General features: G+C 40.0%; 1 protein-coding gene across 18 annotated transcripts in view; it reads right to left on the bottom strand.

Annotated features, from left to right (window-relative positions):
- HERC1 (HECT and RLD domain containing E3 ubiquitin protein ligase family member 1) overlaps window positions 1–17,217 on the bottom strand; it is a 224,297-nt gene that overhangs the window by 12,960 nt on the left and 194,120 nt on the right. For all 18 annotated transcript variants that reach the window (XR_012415025.1, XM_073995967.1, XM_065548019.1 and 15 more), the window contains 13 exons: window positions 16,883–17,029; window positions 16,436–16,537; window positions 14,960–15,133; window positions 13,459–13,752; window positions 12,024–12,089; window positions 11,724–11,849; window positions 10,816–10,954; window positions 9,270–9,451; window positions 8,038–8,193; window positions 7,156–7,278; window positions 6,019–6,121; window positions 3,789–3,958; window positions 2,003–2,141 (listed from right to left, as the gene is read on the bottom strand). Coding sequence is in view for 17 of the 18 variants with exons in the window: in XM_073995967.1 (XP_073852068.1) it covers window positions 2,003–2,141; window positions 3,789–3,958; window positions 6,019–6,121; window positions 7,156–7,278; window positions 8,038–8,193; window positions 9,270–9,451; window positions 10,816–10,954; window positions 11,724–11,849; window positions 12,024–12,089; window positions 13,459–13,752; window positions 14,960–15,133; window positions 16,436–16,537; window positions 16,883–17,029 (1,921 nt within the window). In the remaining variant the exon portion in view is untranslated. The remainder of the gene's footprint in view (window positions 1–2,002; window positions 2,142–3,788; window positions 3,959–6,018; window positions 6,122–7,155; window positions 7,279–8,037; window positions 8,194–9,269; window positions 9,452–10,815; window positions 10,955–11,723; window positions 11,850–12,023; window positions 12,090–13,458; window positions 13,753–14,959; window positions 15,134–16,435; window positions 16,538–16,882; window positions 17,030–17,217) is intronic.

Raw genomic sequence — 17,217 nt, forward strand, 5'->3', positions numbered from 1 at the left:
AGAAGCAAAGACTACAAGGCCTGCATCCACAGCTACCCTCCCACAAAAACACAGAGTAAAAACAAGATACCAACTCCCTTGAGTTTCCTGTAAATAAAGACTGGTACAGTGCAATTCCCAGAGGTATTATGCTTGTTCCTAGTAAAAACTAACATTCACTGAGTCCCTTCTATGTGCCTGGCACTATTCTAAGAGCTTTACATGAATGGGTCCACTTACTTCTATAGCTCTTTGCAGTAGGTTAGTTATTATTATCCTCATTTTACAGACAAAACACTGAGTCTCAAAGTCACTCAGATCACATGTGGAGGAGCTGGGATTCAGCCCCAGCAAGGTGGCCCCAGAGCTTGAACCTTTACCTGTCACGTTGGATAACTTCTGCCCTGAAGTGGAAGTGAAATCCCTCTGAAGCCACTGAGTACCTGAAATTGTCAGTGCGTAGGCAGCTCTGCTCATTCTAGATTCCATTAATAGAAACCATTTCCTGCTTGTTTGGAATCTACCTGGAATTCCCACTTTTCTCTCTTAGATATCTAAGAAAAAAAATCCCTATGGGGAACTTTAGGACTCCCTAAGAAATAGAGGGGTTAGCAAAACCAGAAGAGAATGCTGAGCTCTTAGGCACAACTTTGCTTCAGGGAAATTCTTGTGCCTTAGACACCAGAAGATGGTAGAAAAACAAGGTCTGAGGGCCTTGTCCAATGGCTGGACACTGTGGCTCACACCTGTAATCCCAGCACTTTGGGAGGCCGAGGTGGGTGGATCACTTGAGGTCAGGAGTTCAAGACCAGCCTGGCCAATATGGCAAAACACCATCTCTACCAAAAATATGAAAATTAGTTGGGCGTGGTGGTGCATGCCTGTAATCCCAGCTACTTGGGAGGCTGAGGCAGGAGAACTGCTTGAACCTGGGAGGCAGAGGTTGCAGTGAGCCGAGATTGTGCCATTACACTCCAGCCTGGGCAACAGAGTTAGACTCTGTCTCGGGGGAGAAAAAAAAAAAAAAAAAAAGAAACGCCCAATTATGAAGAAATGTGTAAGAACGACAAATGTCACAACATTAAGGTAATAGCTACATCTGAAATGAATGGAAGATAGATCAAATCAGAAAGGGCCCACAGTTGGGTGTTGAGCACACAAGTATATATTACAGTTTTATTTAAATCTTTGTGTAGCTATACAAAAATTTCACAATAAATTAAAAATAAAACAAACAACAAAAAGCTAGAAGTAGCCCACCAGTCTCGCTAAACATAAGAATAAAATGGCAGCAAGGTGACGGCTGTGCCAATGCACAGGCATCGTGTTTCTAATGGTTAACTAAGGTGAGGAATTTGACAAATGGTCTCAGGGCTTTTAATCTTTATTTCTAACAGTGGGCCTTAGAAAGCTATAATTTGTCATTTCTTTTATATATTAAAAATACTGGCCAGGTGTAGTGACTCATGCCTGTAATCCCAACACTTTGGGAGGCTGAGGCGGGCGGATCACTGGAGTTCAGGAATTTGAGACCAGACTGGCCAACATGGCAAAACCCCGTTTCTACTAAAAATACAAAAATTAGCCAGGAATGGTAGTGCACGCCTGTAGTCCCAGCTACTTGGGAGGCTGAGGCAGGAGAATCACTTGAACCTGGGAGGCGGAGGTTGCAGTGAGCTGAGATCACACCACTGTACTCCAGCCTAGGTGACAGAGCGAGACTCCACCTCAAAAAAAAAAAAAAGAACTTAGTTGCTGCTAAAATTATAAATTTTTGCTTGCATAAGTAATATGTATTCTCTTTTGGGGGGTGCAGAGAGGACCTGGTTCATACTGATGTCAGCAGGACAAATGCCTGCTATGAAAACACTTCCAGTGCTGGTAGCACAAATAATGCTTTGTGTGGCAGAAGGCTTGATGGTTTCACAACGATGCTGGATACAGTTTGGAACTGGCAAGCAGACAGTGCCATGGGGTACTGCTGAAAGAGAAGCTGCAAGAGCGTGAAGATTCCCTTCCTCACCTGGTGCTCTTGGTGGGACAGGTGGTGCTGTCCACGCAGCACTGTGGCAGCGGCCGGCCGAGATCTGCCGAACATTTTTCCCTTGCAGACCTGTTACCAGGGTTGGTTCTCGAACGTGGTTGGTGTGGCCTAGACCGAGCTGGGCATAAATCATAAATATACAGAGATTCAATTAGAAAGAGGAAAAGAAGAAGTCAATATGAAATTTTTCTTAGAAAGTGGCAGATATAAGTAAGTTAATAACTGTACCATGCATCAGCATCAATAAAATACATTCTTTTTTTTTTTTTTTTTTTGAGATGGAGTCTTGCTCTTTCACCTAGGCTAGAGTGCAGTGGCGCAATCTCAGCTCACTGCAACCTCTGCCTCCCCGGTTCAAGCAATTTTCTGCCTCAGCCTCCCAAGTAGCTGGGATTACAGGCTCCCACCACCACACTCAGCTAATTTTTAAATTTTTAGTAGAGACGGGCATTCACCATCTTGGCCAGACTGGTCTTGAACTCCTGACCTTGTGATCCACCTGCCTCGGCCTCCCAAAGTGCTGGGATTACAGGTGTGAGCCACCACACCCAGCCCCCAGTAATAAAATACATTCTGATTTTCTCTATCATAACAGTCCTCACAGTTCAGACTGCTAAAAACTAACCTGCAATAAGGACATTCCAAATCTAGCAGATGAGTCTTAATGACTAAACACATCCTTGGATTCCACTTATGGAAAGGAAATGAATTCTTGGAAAGTTAAGTAATAACAGAATGATGTATGGAGCTTTTACTTAAAACACACTGATTTCTGTGTAACGATACATAAACATATATAAAAACATATATGGAAGCAAATTCTAATCTCCAAATCTCTATACTTAGGGTCTGACTGGGAGAGCCAGTGTTTCAGCAGCTAAGCAAATCAACATCATTAGGAAGTATCATGTCAAGCCACTGCCAGGAAACTCCCAAAGGGGCCTTCAAAGTTAACTCTCCTCTCAGTAAGACTGCAACTACAATGATGAGCGGTTTCCTTGTCTGTTAATATAGGGATGAGGAAACCACAGAAGCCAAACTGAGGCTACTATGAATAATGCCAGACCTTGAACTTAAGGGTCCCTGGCACTAGGGGAAGCCGACCCAGAGAGGATTTATGGAGGAAGGGGAGGTGGCTCTGCATGTGGATCCCAAAGTCACCGTCACAGCACCTCAGACATCTCACACCAAGGTCTCGCCCTACTTCATAAATAGAGGAGGGTGAACACATCCACCTTTTGAGTCTCTTATCAATATCTCAAAGGCTCAGTTTAATCCTATAAATAATGCGGATGACAAGACTCCTGCATAAACCTAAAGATACTTTGTATACCATCATATTATAAAATATAAAAATATTATTGTTTCATTCCTTTTTCCAGATCAACTGATATTCCCAGGACCTAACCTCACATCTTGCTGTAGTAATGATGATAATGTTGACAGTAGCAAATCCTTACATACTGCAGCTTACTACATGCCAGGCACTTAATAATGTGTGAGGACACACACATATATACTCAGTTAATCCCCTTAATCACTTTGCTGTACTGCCAGAATTGTTTTAAACCCTGTAACACTTCTTTGGCCACAGTCGAGGGAGAAAGACATAACTAGACTTACAAAATAATCAGTCCCATGGCAAAGTGATGTGCTTGGAGTATTTTAGTAGACCATGAATTTCCTAGCCTATCTCTTTCCCCAACTGAGGAACACTGTGAGATTTCTAGAATATGAGACAGCAGCAAGCAATATAAATATTTACCTGCCCTTCTGAATTGCTCCCCCAGGCATACACATCTCCATTTGATGCCAAAGCAAGTGTGTGTTCAGCTCCAACTGCCACATCTTCAATGATCATTCCAGCCAGGACAGGGATTTGTTGCGGTCGATTGTGATTGCGAGCACGCCCCTCTGGCAAGCCTATCAGGCGATCTGAAAAAACAAAACAAAAACATGTGGAAATGTTATGCACCACACACCACAGTGCTTTTATATTTTCTGATCAGTCATTTAGCTTCTTATGGTGGAATGGCAATGACACATAAAACTCAACTGAGGCTAAAGCTGCTATTCCGGAAAGGTACACCAGGTTCTGAATAAATAAAAAGTGTGAAGCTGTTTCTCTGGAAAACATCACAGGCTCTTTATTCATAAAATTTTTTTTTAAAAGTTATATCTAAAATTGGTAACTTGTTTCAAAATAAGAGGCTTCTCCAATATCCACATCTTTGAAAAGACAGGGTCTGACTGACACAGTTCAGGCTCTCAAGTTTCTTAAGTTCTTTTTTGAGACAGGGTCTCACTCTGTTGCCCAGACTGGAGTACACTGCAGTGGTGCGATCTTGGCTCACTGTAGCCTCAACCTCACCTCAGCCTCCTGAGTAGCTCGGACCACAGGCACATGCCACCATGCCTGGGTAATTTTAAGTTTCTTATATTCTAAAATGAGAGATCATTCAACTTGTCCTCTAACTTCCAACCAACCTCTGCCCTTACCTTGCCAGACTTCTAGAGGGTGCTAGCCAGCTCCTGATGCACAAAGCCTGCTAGGTCCACTTGGCTTGCCTACCTTCTGTGGCCTAACTTCCACTCTCTCCACTGCACTGAAATTCTACTCTCAAAAGCCATGAGTCAGCTCCTAATTGCCTACTGCAGTGGCTTCTTTTCAGGCTCCAGCCCATGGGAACATCATGCAACCTTCTAATAATGTGGCCTCAGCTTTTCCTGCCTCTCAGAGACTGCACTGTGAGGTTACTGGCTCACCAGTAACCTCTACCCACTCCTTTCAAAGCCAGCTCTGCCAATTCTTCTTTTTAATCTTTGTTGTTGTTTTTTTTTTTTTGAGATGAAGTTTCACTCTTGTTGCCCAGGCTGGAGTGCAATGGCACAATTTCAGCTCACTGCAACCTCTGCCTTCTGGCTTCAAGCAATTCTCCCTGCCTCAGCCTCCCGAGTAGCTGGGATTATAGGCGCCTGCCATCATGCTCAGCTAATTTTTGTATTTTTAGTAGAGACAGCGTTTCACCATGTTGGCCAGGCTGGTCTCGAACTCTTGACCTTAGATGATCCACCCGCCTCAGCCTCCTAAAGTGCTGGGATTACAGGTGTGAACCACGGCACCCGGCCCTCGCAAGTCTTATTCCTGTGCCCACCTGCCCTTTACATCAAATGCCCCAGAGCTCTATTTTCTTTTCTCATTCTATACTCTCATTCTGGGTTTTTTAGATGATACGAATAAGGATTTAACTACTACCATTATGCAGCTAATGTCCTAAACCTACATCTCCATAACCAATCCTTCTGGAGTTCAGTTCCAGATCTAAATTCTCAATAGCCTAAGTGGACATTTCCCCACATTTATTTAGGGCAAATGGGTCCATTCAACATAACTAAAACTAAGCTCCTTACATTCCCCACAAAACAGCTCATGTCCTCAGTCAGAGACGTCGATGTTCTCCCACAACTAGAAACTTCCGTCATGGTTTAATTCCTCTTCCTCACACCTGCCTCACATACCCCTCAAAAACGACCCTTGCCAAGAATCTCAGTCCCACTATGAATGCCAGGCTTATGAACCGACTCAAGATTTGAACCCAGAGTGCCTATGAATTCCTCCAGTTCCTAAGATCTGCAGCCCCAATCCCTAGAAGGGATGAAGAACGAGGCAGGACACAGAGGAGCTCTGGTGGTCAAGGCAGTATTTGTGGCAGCATGTCAAGGACAGTAGAAAAGAAGAGGGGACGGCCCTTGGCAGGGACTCTTCTAGCAAGAGTGCAGGCTCTGGCATAAGGGGTCTTAATGGAGAGGGAAGTCTGTCTTTATAATAAAGTACATGAAAGAGGAGTGGAAAATTATCTAGTGAAAGAAGGTCATAGTGACTACTCACCACCTAGAACAAAAAAAGGACTCAATTTAGAACACATTCTATAACACTGGAAGGCCAATGTTTATAACGATGTGTACCCAAGCAAATAAGCTGAAAAATGTCTTACCTTGACCAAAGGTATACACATGACCATCTTTGGTCAAAGCAACGGAAAACTGAGTTCCACAAGCAACCTTTTTTATTCCAATTCCACAAAGGACATCAATTTTCTGCAAAACAAAAGTGTAAGGCACACAACTTTAAGAAGAAGAAAAAAAATCACTCTTGAATTTGCCGAATGGCATGTATCAAGAACTATCTTCCAAAAAAATACTAATTGTCACTTACCTATTCGACCCAAATCCAAACCTGAAATGTTATTTTCTCCTACTGCTCTGCAAACTAACTGAATTTGGGGGAGGGAGTGTGCAGAGGCAGGGGCAGTTTGACTAAAGTCTCCAGGGCCTTATGTGAAGTAGAAGCATTCCTCTGGGTAATAGAGACCACAGGGAATTCCAGGACCTTTTAAAGAACACTAGAAGACCATTTTAGTTTAACATTTTAGCTTTCATGGGTGACAATAACTGCTGTATATGTTCTCCAGAGTGGGTTTTCCTGCCTCTCTGCATACCTAACTGAATATTCACTAGACAGCTATCAGGATGTCACAGACTATAAATGGTGGTGAATCTGAATATAAGCTGAAGCTTTATAAACCACACTGCTTGTGAAATGTGTCAGGAAAACCCCATAAAACAATCATATAGAAAGTCTTCTGTGGAGTCAAGAAATCTTCTATAGTGTGAATAACAGCTTCTAATTTCTTTCTTTATGGACTCAGATTTCCTTTGTATTGTTTTTTAAAAGGAGATGTGTACCTGTGTAATTCAGTGGTAATAATAAGCAAAAATGACAGCTGCATGCAGAGGGTTACAAAGGATTACTCATAGTTCCTTCCATGACACCCTGGAGATATGTTTCTAATTATTTCTTCTCTACATCAGAGGTCCTACAGTGTGAAACCCGTTTAGGGAGACAGAAGCTTATCCTTGCAGAATTTTAAATCCAGTTTATCTGGATTAATAGCTTATTTAAAATCAAGACCTAGCATGTGGGCATTCAAGAATGCACAACAGAAGCTTCTAAACTTCATTATGAATTACCAAAAGTACTAAAGGTAAATTATTTCCAAATAAAAATAACTACTGACATAGATGAAAACTATTTATGTTGTCTGAAAACCTAGATTCAAGGCAGTACTGACCTGAGGTGAAGATTTTGCAGTGGAATTTCCTAAGCCTAGTTTTCCATAGTCTCCATCTCCGAAAGCCCACACCATGGAACCATCTGCTGACACTGCCAAAGTGTGGTTTAATCCACAGGCCACCTGAGGAAATAACAGTACTCAGTAAGGCAAATCACAAGACCTAAAACACACTCCCCCGTTTCTGGGACCCTTTTTCTCTACTTCAGTGACAAACTTGGCTATGTTTCCAAATACCTACAATGGTTTCAGAGCATACTACAAATGTTAACCAAAATAAGTCAACAAGAAATAATTCTTAATGTCCATATATAACTTTTTTCTTCAAAGTGAAATCCTTCAAATGTCTGTGGCTAAACCATAATCAGTACGAACGGTAGGGGGAAAATATACCTAACTCAAAAATACTCATTCATATCAAAAAGTATCTAAGGAATGATATAGAAAAAGCCAAAAATATTTCCTTGTTAAAGGACACTCTTGATGTATACAAGACAGAGATAATTACTACTTAGGAGCAGTAGCTACCAGTGATGTTGCAATTCAGCCATTCAACTCAAGGCTACCAGACAGGAGCTATTAGTACCTGTATTTTTTAAGGGTTTTATAGCAAGTGGTATTAGTATGTTATGAAGGGGGGTTTAAAAATATTCACATCCTGAAATAAGGGTTACATTTGTTGGTTTGTCATACAAACAAACTTAAATTGACTTAAAACATGAATTTCACATTGGGAAACAGTTAAACTTATCAATTAGACCATAACAAAATGTACATGAGGTTAGGTACAACTGGTGATCCTGATCTTCCTGAGGGTATCTAAGTGAACACAGAAGAACTGAGAAACAATGATCAGCTAGAATATCTTGATTTATTCCATGCCTGTCCAATCTGATATCCCTCCAGTGCAGTCACTCTCTCTGGAAGTTTTTTGTTAGAGGTATTTCCAAGACCCAGACGACCATAGTCACCATTCCCAAAGGTAAACAGTTTGCCATCTGAAGTGACCACTGCTGAGTGCTTGAAGCCACAAGACATCTAAGACAGAACCAAGGAGAAAAAAAAACTTTTAAGAAGGGAAACTAAGAAAAACGTAGATCTGCCATTTTTGGTATTAATGTAGCAATAAACTTTACATAAACTTCACTGAAAACTGAATCTTCAAAGCCCAACGCTTTTTAAAAAAATTTTTTTAAAAATTTTAATTTTAAAGAGACAGTGTCTTACTCTGTCACCTAGGCTGGAGTGCAGTGGTATGATCACAGCTCACTGCAGCCCTGAACTCCTGGGCTCAAGCAATCCTCCCACCTCAGCCTCCCAAGTAGCTGGGACTACAGGCATGTGCTACCACGTCTGGCTATTTATTTCTATTTTTATTTTTTTGTAGAGACAGGGCCTTGCTATGTTGTTTAGGCTGGTCTCAAACTCCTGGCCTCAAGCAATCCTCTTGTGTTGTACTCCCAAAGTGTTAGGATTACAGGGATAAGCCACTGCATCCGGTCAACTGGTACACTTATCTGCCCAAGTTGCTCTCCTGCTCTCCCAAGTCTGATCTGTCTCAACAGTCTCAGGAAGCCCAAGCTGAACAGCATACCCTGGAATAACTACTGCTACTCTTCAGCTGTGTACAGATGACCTACACTAAATGAGATAATAAATGGGGAAATCGTTTGTAAACTATAAGGTGCTATGCCATTTTACAGTATTATTTTAGAACACTATTTTCCAGAAAATGCAAATGAACTTAGCTTTTGTAACAAAAATAATAGGTTAAAAGCAAAGTTTTCCACTTATCTGTGTATTAAGAACTGTGTGGCAGAAGTTAAACCACACAATATTCCTTCCAAGGGCCTGCAGCACCTCAGTCTGGGCCAACCAGTTGGCTCAGGAAAAAGACCATTCTAACCCATACTAACAAGACCAATGCTAACACCAAAGCCCATCCAAACTTCTGACAAGCTCAAGAATGAATCTGAACATCCAAAACCAATGGATCTCTTATAATGACAGTGTAACGTATTTTTACTATATTTTCTGTTACCTAATTTTAAGAAACCTATTCAATAACTAGTATATTTACAATGAAAGGCAAGCTTATCCATTTCCTGCCTGACCTGCACCACTTCTTCTCCTTGTAAGGCCTCGATCTGCCTGGGCCGCCGCTGCCTGTCGCTGTTCCCATGGCCAAGTTTACCATAGTCACCATCTCCCCAGCTAAAGACCTCACCACTTTCAGTTAGGGCCATAGAGTGCCCATCAGAACCACAGGAAGTCACCAGCTGGGTCACCACAAAGCCTGAAACAAAACAGAAACCCAATAGGAGTCACTGGATGTTAAAACGCTCCTCTTTACTTGCAGCTGCTACTGAATGCCCTCAATCAAAAAGCACTGAAATGGTACTATGAAAATAAGAATAATTTCATTCCTTTTTTTTTTTTTTTTAAGACGGAGTCTCACTCTATCACCCAGGCTGGAGTGCAGTGGTGTGATCACGGCTCACTGCAACCTCCACCTCCCGGGTTCAAGCAATTCTCTTGCCTCAGCCTCCTGAGTAGCTGGGATTATAGGCACGTGTCACCACACCTGGCTAATTTTTACATTTTTAGCAGAGACAGGGTATCACCATGTTGGCCAGGCTGGTCATGAACTCCTGACATCAAATGATCTGCCCGCCTCAGCCTCCCAAAGTGCTGGGTTTACAGGTGTGAGCCACAGTGCCTGACCCAATTTCTTTAGTTTTAAATTGAATTTGTAGCCATAACCTGGCAAAACTGGGAATAGTCACCTAAAATAATGATGATGATAAGGAAAAGGAGGATGACAGCAATAGTTACAGTCATTAATGACTGGCTATGCTCTAGCCACTCCCATAAATGCTTTACATGGTTTATCTCATTTTCTACTTTCACATAGAACCTATGAAACAGATACTAACACCCCATTTTTACAATTGGGAAAACTGAGTCACAAAGAGGTCTCGTAGTTTGTGCAATGTCCCAGAGCCAAGGACCAGTAGAACCCACAGGAACCCAGCACACATTCTCATCTCTACTGCTGTGCTCTTCACACCCAGATCACAATAGAAAGAACCTGAGCTTCCAGGAACTTGCTTTGAACTCAGTTACTTGTATGCTTTTACGTAAAAAACCGTCTGTGCTCTCTTTGTAGGCTTCAGAGTCACTATGAGTTCAGTTAATGAGCAAGCCGGGAGCATGTACGGTGGTTTCTCCAAAGTGTTCTTTCTCCAAGTCACACAGAACTCTGATAAAGATGTCCTTTAAAGTCTTTAGCACATTTGTAGATTTCCATATAAACTGATATTTAATTTTAATGAAACACATGCATGATTGCTACTGCTATTAACATCTGCCTACTTACACTTTTGCAATTTTTAAGCATTTGTTTACAATCTTCAGTGGGTCTCAAAAAGTGTTATTTATATTTCATTGAATTCTAGCATTGTATGATAAGTAACTTGCAATATAGCTTAAAATATGGAAATTAAGGCTGTACACGTGCCTAAACAAGGATTTAAATGTAAGTGAAGACCCGATAATATGATTTTATCTAGCAAAGGTTGGAGAAGGGCAAAGGTTTGTATGACCAAACCTACATTAGGCCATAGGTTCTAACCATCTTTTAACTAAGGACAATTTTACCTTGTAAGGCTGAAATAACTGTCAGTACGTGAAGGTCATCTGAATTTCCTTGTCCTAATCTGCCATAACTTCCTTCCCCACAAGCCAACACTGTGCCATTGGCCTGGATGACAAAGGTACAATTCTGACCACAAATGACCTAGTACAAAAACACAGAATTAAATATTTTTTTATTATATTATATTGCTTCAACATGCAAGCACTTGAAATGATTCCACATATACATAGAATGCCTTTATAATTTTTTTATCCTTTTACTGAAAGGGAAGAGTTGATATAACCATGTAGTCCCTTAACTCCTTGATGACTACAAAACTGCTTATTTAACCAAAAGATGTATGAGATTCATCTATTTAAAAGAGTTTAGAACAACAAAATGGACGAAAGAAAAAGGAAGGGGTAATGGAGAAATATTAAAGACTGGGCTAGAAAGAAGCAGAAACTCATACATAAGAATGAGTCATGCAATCTGGGACTAGCTGAGGTAGAGAAGAGCAAAAGACAAAGCAGTGACCTCGAGAAGGGTTTGGCGCTATGTCGTACCAGGATTATTAGAAAAGGGGAGTGGTCGATAAAATCTGGCTAAAGATCCTAGGAAGTTTATAGCCCCAAAGAGAAAATCACTAATTAGGAGTATCTGAACTGCTAGAAATACATACTGGGCAGGCCTAATGCATCATGATGTTAGTTCATTAAACTTGAAAGAAAAATTTAGAAATTTGTTAACTTCTTAAGTCTGATAAAAACCACAGCAAGTTTTTATTTGAAAGCTATATATCATGACTTTCTCTAATGATTCCTCACAATAGATTACGAAACGGACAAGCTTTATCCCACAATAAGACAAGCAAAAGAATTAGAATTTTCAGTTCCCATGTTTCTTTTCTATTTTTTACCCTGTTAGTTACCTGTTGGGCCTGTGAGAATGAGGGAGCTGCTGCAGGTACCATTACATTTCTTCCAGCTTCTGCCAGCTGTCCATGCCTACCAGCACCCCATAAGTAGACATCACATTTACCTCCCAGGTGCCAGTCCTAGAAAACCACAATCATCTCAAAATTAGAGTCATCCATTCACTAAAACAGCCATGTACTAAGTACCAAGTGTGTGCCAGCCTGTATGGGAGACACCAGGGTACAAATGCACAAGCATTTAGAATCAAAACACTAACTGAGAATCATCATACAGTTATCTTCATCTTTACTGACCTCAGGTCTGGAAGTTGCCCAAGACATAATTTGTTCATCCATGCCATTAATCCATTTACTGTTATCCTGAAAAACAGGGGATACATAATGATCAATTCTGCTTAGGCAAGATTCAGCGGCTATTAACAAGAAAGTGCTCTTCTAATTATTAAGTCTTATTTCCAAAAAAGAACATGGTAATATCATGAGAAATTAAGAGCAGTTTTATAATTATGTCAAACTTGATTTTATGCATTGTATTTCCCTTTATTATAAACACTTTCACTATCACTATCACTACAGTACTGGTGATTCAAAGCTAGCCATGTGTTTTCTGAACACCCACAGGTAAAAGGTCATGAGCAGGACCCCACACCCCTATAAACTCTTTGTGTAGCTGTGGGCAAATCACTTCACCTTTCTGGGCTTCAGCTTCCTCATCTACAAAATTACAGAGTTGGGCCAAATGGGCTTAGAAGGACATTTTCTGATTACAATATTCTATACTTTTGTGCCACATGACATTTCAGTCAACAACAAACTGCATGTATGAAGATGGTTTCATAAGATTATAAAACCTTATTTTTATTACACCTTCTATGTTTACATACACAAATAATTACCATTGTGTTACAACTGCCTAGAGCACTGAATACAGTAACATTCCATACAGGTTTGTAGCCTAGGAGTAATCAGACTATACCATATAGTCTTGTGTAAGTAGGCTATATCACCTAGATTTGGGTAAGTACTATGCACTCTATGATATTCCCAGTGTCAAGAATGCCTAACAATGCATTTCTCAGAACATATCCCTGTCATTAAGTGATACATGACTACAGTTACATAATTTTACTCAATTTATATTTATCTGTTCCACATTGTGTTAATAGTTATCTATCCAAATGTTTGTATACATAAATCTTAAGTATACAAAGAGGTTGTTAGATCATGTGCTGGCCTGTAGTCTACACAGGTATTTTATCTATGTCACAGTTTCTACAGTATATACTCTCAAATACAATCAGAATGAAATGACAATCAGGATGCTCTTTTATATTTTATTTGATGCTAATTAAAGACTTGCTTGAAATGCCAAACAAATTAGAATCTATATGTGGCATATAACCCACAAGATGACCAGGAAAAGATGCTAAGATATTTACAGGTAAGGCACTAACAAAGTACCTATGGACAAAAGAAAGTGAGAAAACATGGGACTATGTCATTGAGAGCTGGCAGGTTTACAAGAGTTCAACAGTGCTTACATTACCAATTCCTGCCACTATAGAGGCCTGCCATCAGATTGAAAGTGACTATCTGAAAGAAAAATATTTTCCACTTCTCTTAACTTCTAGCCATTCATACTAGCAAAGACTTACTAGGGGTCTGCTATATGCCAAATACCCATGATAAAATCTCAGCTGCAAATAATAGCAGCTCACAGTACATTTACCATTAGAAATACAAGTTCATCCTCTGGAACAGGTTCTAGATCTGGAACAGTAAAAGATTCTGGAAACTGGGCTCCATTGGTCAGGGCTTCAGCAGCCTTTATAGTGGTTGAGAAACATTCTAACCAGGCCCATTCATTTGGATTCCAGGATGCAGGGTCAGGGAGACAGTTCTGGTGGTGTGGTGGCACTGGAGGGTTACACAACAGCTGATCCAGATGAAGTCCCACAGCAAGGGAAGCCAAGCATTGCATATAGGGGCTGTGAACAAGCTGGTCGCCACAAACCACATGAGGCTAAAAGAAAATACAAGGATGTTATGTCGAAAAGTTTGTGCCAAATATTCTAAATTAACCTACTGTAGTCTGAAAGTCTGGAGTCTTATTTTTGAAGTTTACTGTTTAAGCTTTTTGCTAGGAAATAAATTTAGATTTAGAGTTGTACAGACAGTACCGAGAATTGCTGTATACCCTTCACCCAACTTTATCTAATGTTAACATCTTATACAACCCCGGCACATTTATCAAAACTAACAAACTAACATTGGTACAATACTAACTAAACCACAGAACTTGATTTGGTTTTCCTCACTTTTCCCATTAATACTCGTTTTCTGCTCCAGGATCCAATCTAAGATATCACACTGCATATAGTACACTTTCATCACGGTTTTTCTTGATTGGAAAAAAAAGCAGGTAACTATTAAACTACAGAGATCTGTTCTTCTCACTTTCCTCCTTTACAAAAGAATCCTGGTAGCTATCAAAGGAAAATCCTTTCTTCTTCCATGGCATTCCCTAGTTGTGGAGCCTGAGTGATTCAGAAAAGAAAACTTGAGCAAATAGGTTAGTGAAATTAACTGGGTGTGGTAACAGCTGATTACATTAATGTAGTTTGGCAAAAAAAGAAGAAAAAAAAAATCAAAGAGTTCTGCTGGGGTCAGTACACTGTGACTACTGAGGGCTGGAAGACAGGCTACTTTAGGATCTCTGTCTGGACAAGTTCAAATGCTATAATTCCTCATTCCAGTATTCAATGACCCTACTCAATTAATTCAACATAGCTCTTCCACTAAATTTTCCACAAAGATTTATCCGACAAGTGGAGACAATGTTCACTCTGATACCCGCATCCATCCCTATCCCTCAACTTTGGAATGGCCAAGCCATATAAAAATAGATATATGTGTGGGTCAGAAAAGGGAAGATGGTATTCTGCTGCATAGGTATTTTAAGAAGCTTTGGAGTGAATAAATCTGAAAAACAGTAATACAAACTTGGTGTTTGTTTGTTTCCTTATTTTACTCTGGTGAAAATAAAGCAAGAATAGACTTAGGGTTGCTGAACAACTCTTTTAGGCATGACTTACCTTCATTTGATTCTGCCCAAATAGCCCCACTTATTTTCCTCAGACCTCATGCTCTTAAGGGATAAGTTCAAGGTTATAATCAAATTGAAAGCACTGAGTATCTGTGGATCTCTAGGAGTGAGTGTAATGAGTTACCTTTTCGTAGGCATACTGCTCCTGAAGCATCATGGGGAGCCGCTCCAGAAATGCTCTCATGCAGGGAGCCATGTTCAATCCCAGAACACCCTGCTGTTTCAGTGCTGTCCGACAGGTTGCCAAAACGTGATTGGCAGCTGCCCATTCTGCTGTACAATTCACGACCAAAACATCCTGGTTGAAAATAAATCATGCCACATGATAAATTTGTTTAAATAAAAAATAATGCTATCACCATTTCATCTGTGAAATTCCTTCTAGTAACTGGGACATCTTTGCTTTTTGGATACTGTATATCCAAAAAGGCTATACTTTTAATGCCTATGGAACTTCAAAATATCCTAAACTTTGTCTAAGTAAAAAATAATGAGATATAATAAAATTTGTGAACTACCTCAGATTAGCTGGTACTTTAAAAGGAAATAACGTCAATTATTAACTATTTCTTCAGAACTTGCAGAATAAGGTATCTAGTATATTTCAAAAGTCATGTCTGACATGACTACAAGGATAGCTGCAAAAGAGGTAGCACTGCTTTAACTCTGGCTCTATGGCTTATTCTGCACAGGCCACTACTGCCTAGGGTCTGATTCTACATTTTACTTTCAGTAGAACCTTTCATGAAGGTTTACAGCTTATTTTAACATCATTTAACCATATAAAATGTAAATTAAATCGGCACATTGGCTCTAATCTTTAAGGGTATGAAAAATAATACTGTAGGGAATAATGTTGTATCATAGAATTACTTCACAGCAGGGGACCAGCATTTTTCCTAGAATATTAAATTCGAAAGCCAAGATATATTTTGTATGCTTAGTTAAATGGCTTTGCAATGCTGCTTCTTTCCAGGGAAAATTTGTTTGAGATCGTTTTTTTTTCCTTTGGGATGGGCTCTCGCTCTGTCGCCCAGGTTGGAGTACAATGGCGCAATCTTGGCTCACTGAAACCTCTGCCTCCTGAGTTCAAGTAATTCTCCTGCCTCAGCCTTCCAAGTAGCTGAGACTATAGGCATTTGCCACCACGCCTGGCTAATTTTTGTATTTTTAGTAGAGATGGGTTTCACTATGTTGGCCAGGCTGGTCTTGAACTCCTGACCTCAGGCAATCTGCCCACCCCGGCCTCCTCAAAGTGGTGGAATTACAGGCATGAGCCACTGTGCCCAGCCTTGAGATAGTTTAGTGCTATTGTCAAAAATCATGGCAGAAAGTCAAAATCTACTTCATCACTTCCAACGGAAATGAAATTGTTCAACATCTAAGCACTGTCGCCGAAGCATGGGGTGCAGTAGAAAAAGTTAAGCAGAAGACTTAAGTTCTAATTCTCCTTCTGCTACTAAATAGTTGGACTGTTTTGGACAAGCAGTAATCCCTCTGGATATCAGGTTTCTCCTCCATAAAGTGAGGGGGTTATATTATGATTTCTAAAGTTCCTTACAAGGTTACACCCCATCATTTGATATAACTACAATATTACCTTTGATCTATTTGAGCAAGCAGCTACTCCAACTTCTGGAATCCATACTGTGGTCTGAATAGCTCCAGAGCCTATCACAACAGTTTGCAAGACAGAGCCATCCTAAAATGAGATATATTTACCAATACAGATCATTGAACTTTAGGTATAATTTACATTTAAGTTTATACTTCACATTGACAAAAACATATTCTAAAGTCTACATTTTAGCTAAATTCAGCAATGTCCAATCACATACCTACTACCTCATTTTCTAGGACCCAGCTGATTTTAAAAATACTTATCATTAGTAAGAAAAATGTAAGGGCAGAGCTTTCTGAAAGAAGTTTCTTCAGCATTCAAGAGATTACTATATAAAATGTTTCTAGGATTGGTTAATTTTTATCATATGTGTTTAAGTTAATGTCAAAATATTCCTTAACATATAAATAAAATCTATGCTCTTACCCTTAAAGACCAAATGTTCATGAGCCCACCTAGTCCACCAGACACCAGGGCCAACCCATCAGAACTAAAGGCAACAGTCCGAACAGGAGTGATGTGTCCCCGCAGCTGATAAACACACTTGGCTCCTGACGATTTCCTACATCCATCCTGAAATTCATTATTTTTAACATGCATTAAAATAAAGATAAATTATAAGTTCAAGATTTATCATTCACTCTTGGAAATTTTATATTTCAGAATAAAATTGGCAAGGGGGAGAGAATTTTCCTCATAAAGGATCGTTAGCTTGACTGAATCAATAATAAAATATCTGATTCTCCTTTGTTGAAGCTGAC

Source organism: Macaca fascicularis, chromosome 7 (genome assembly GCF_037993035.2).
Source record: "Macaca fascicularis isolate 582-1 chromosome 7, T2T-MFA8v1.1".
NCBI classification, from domain to species: Eukaryota; Metazoa; Chordata; class Mammalia; order Primates; family Cercopithecidae; genus Macaca; species Macaca fascicularis.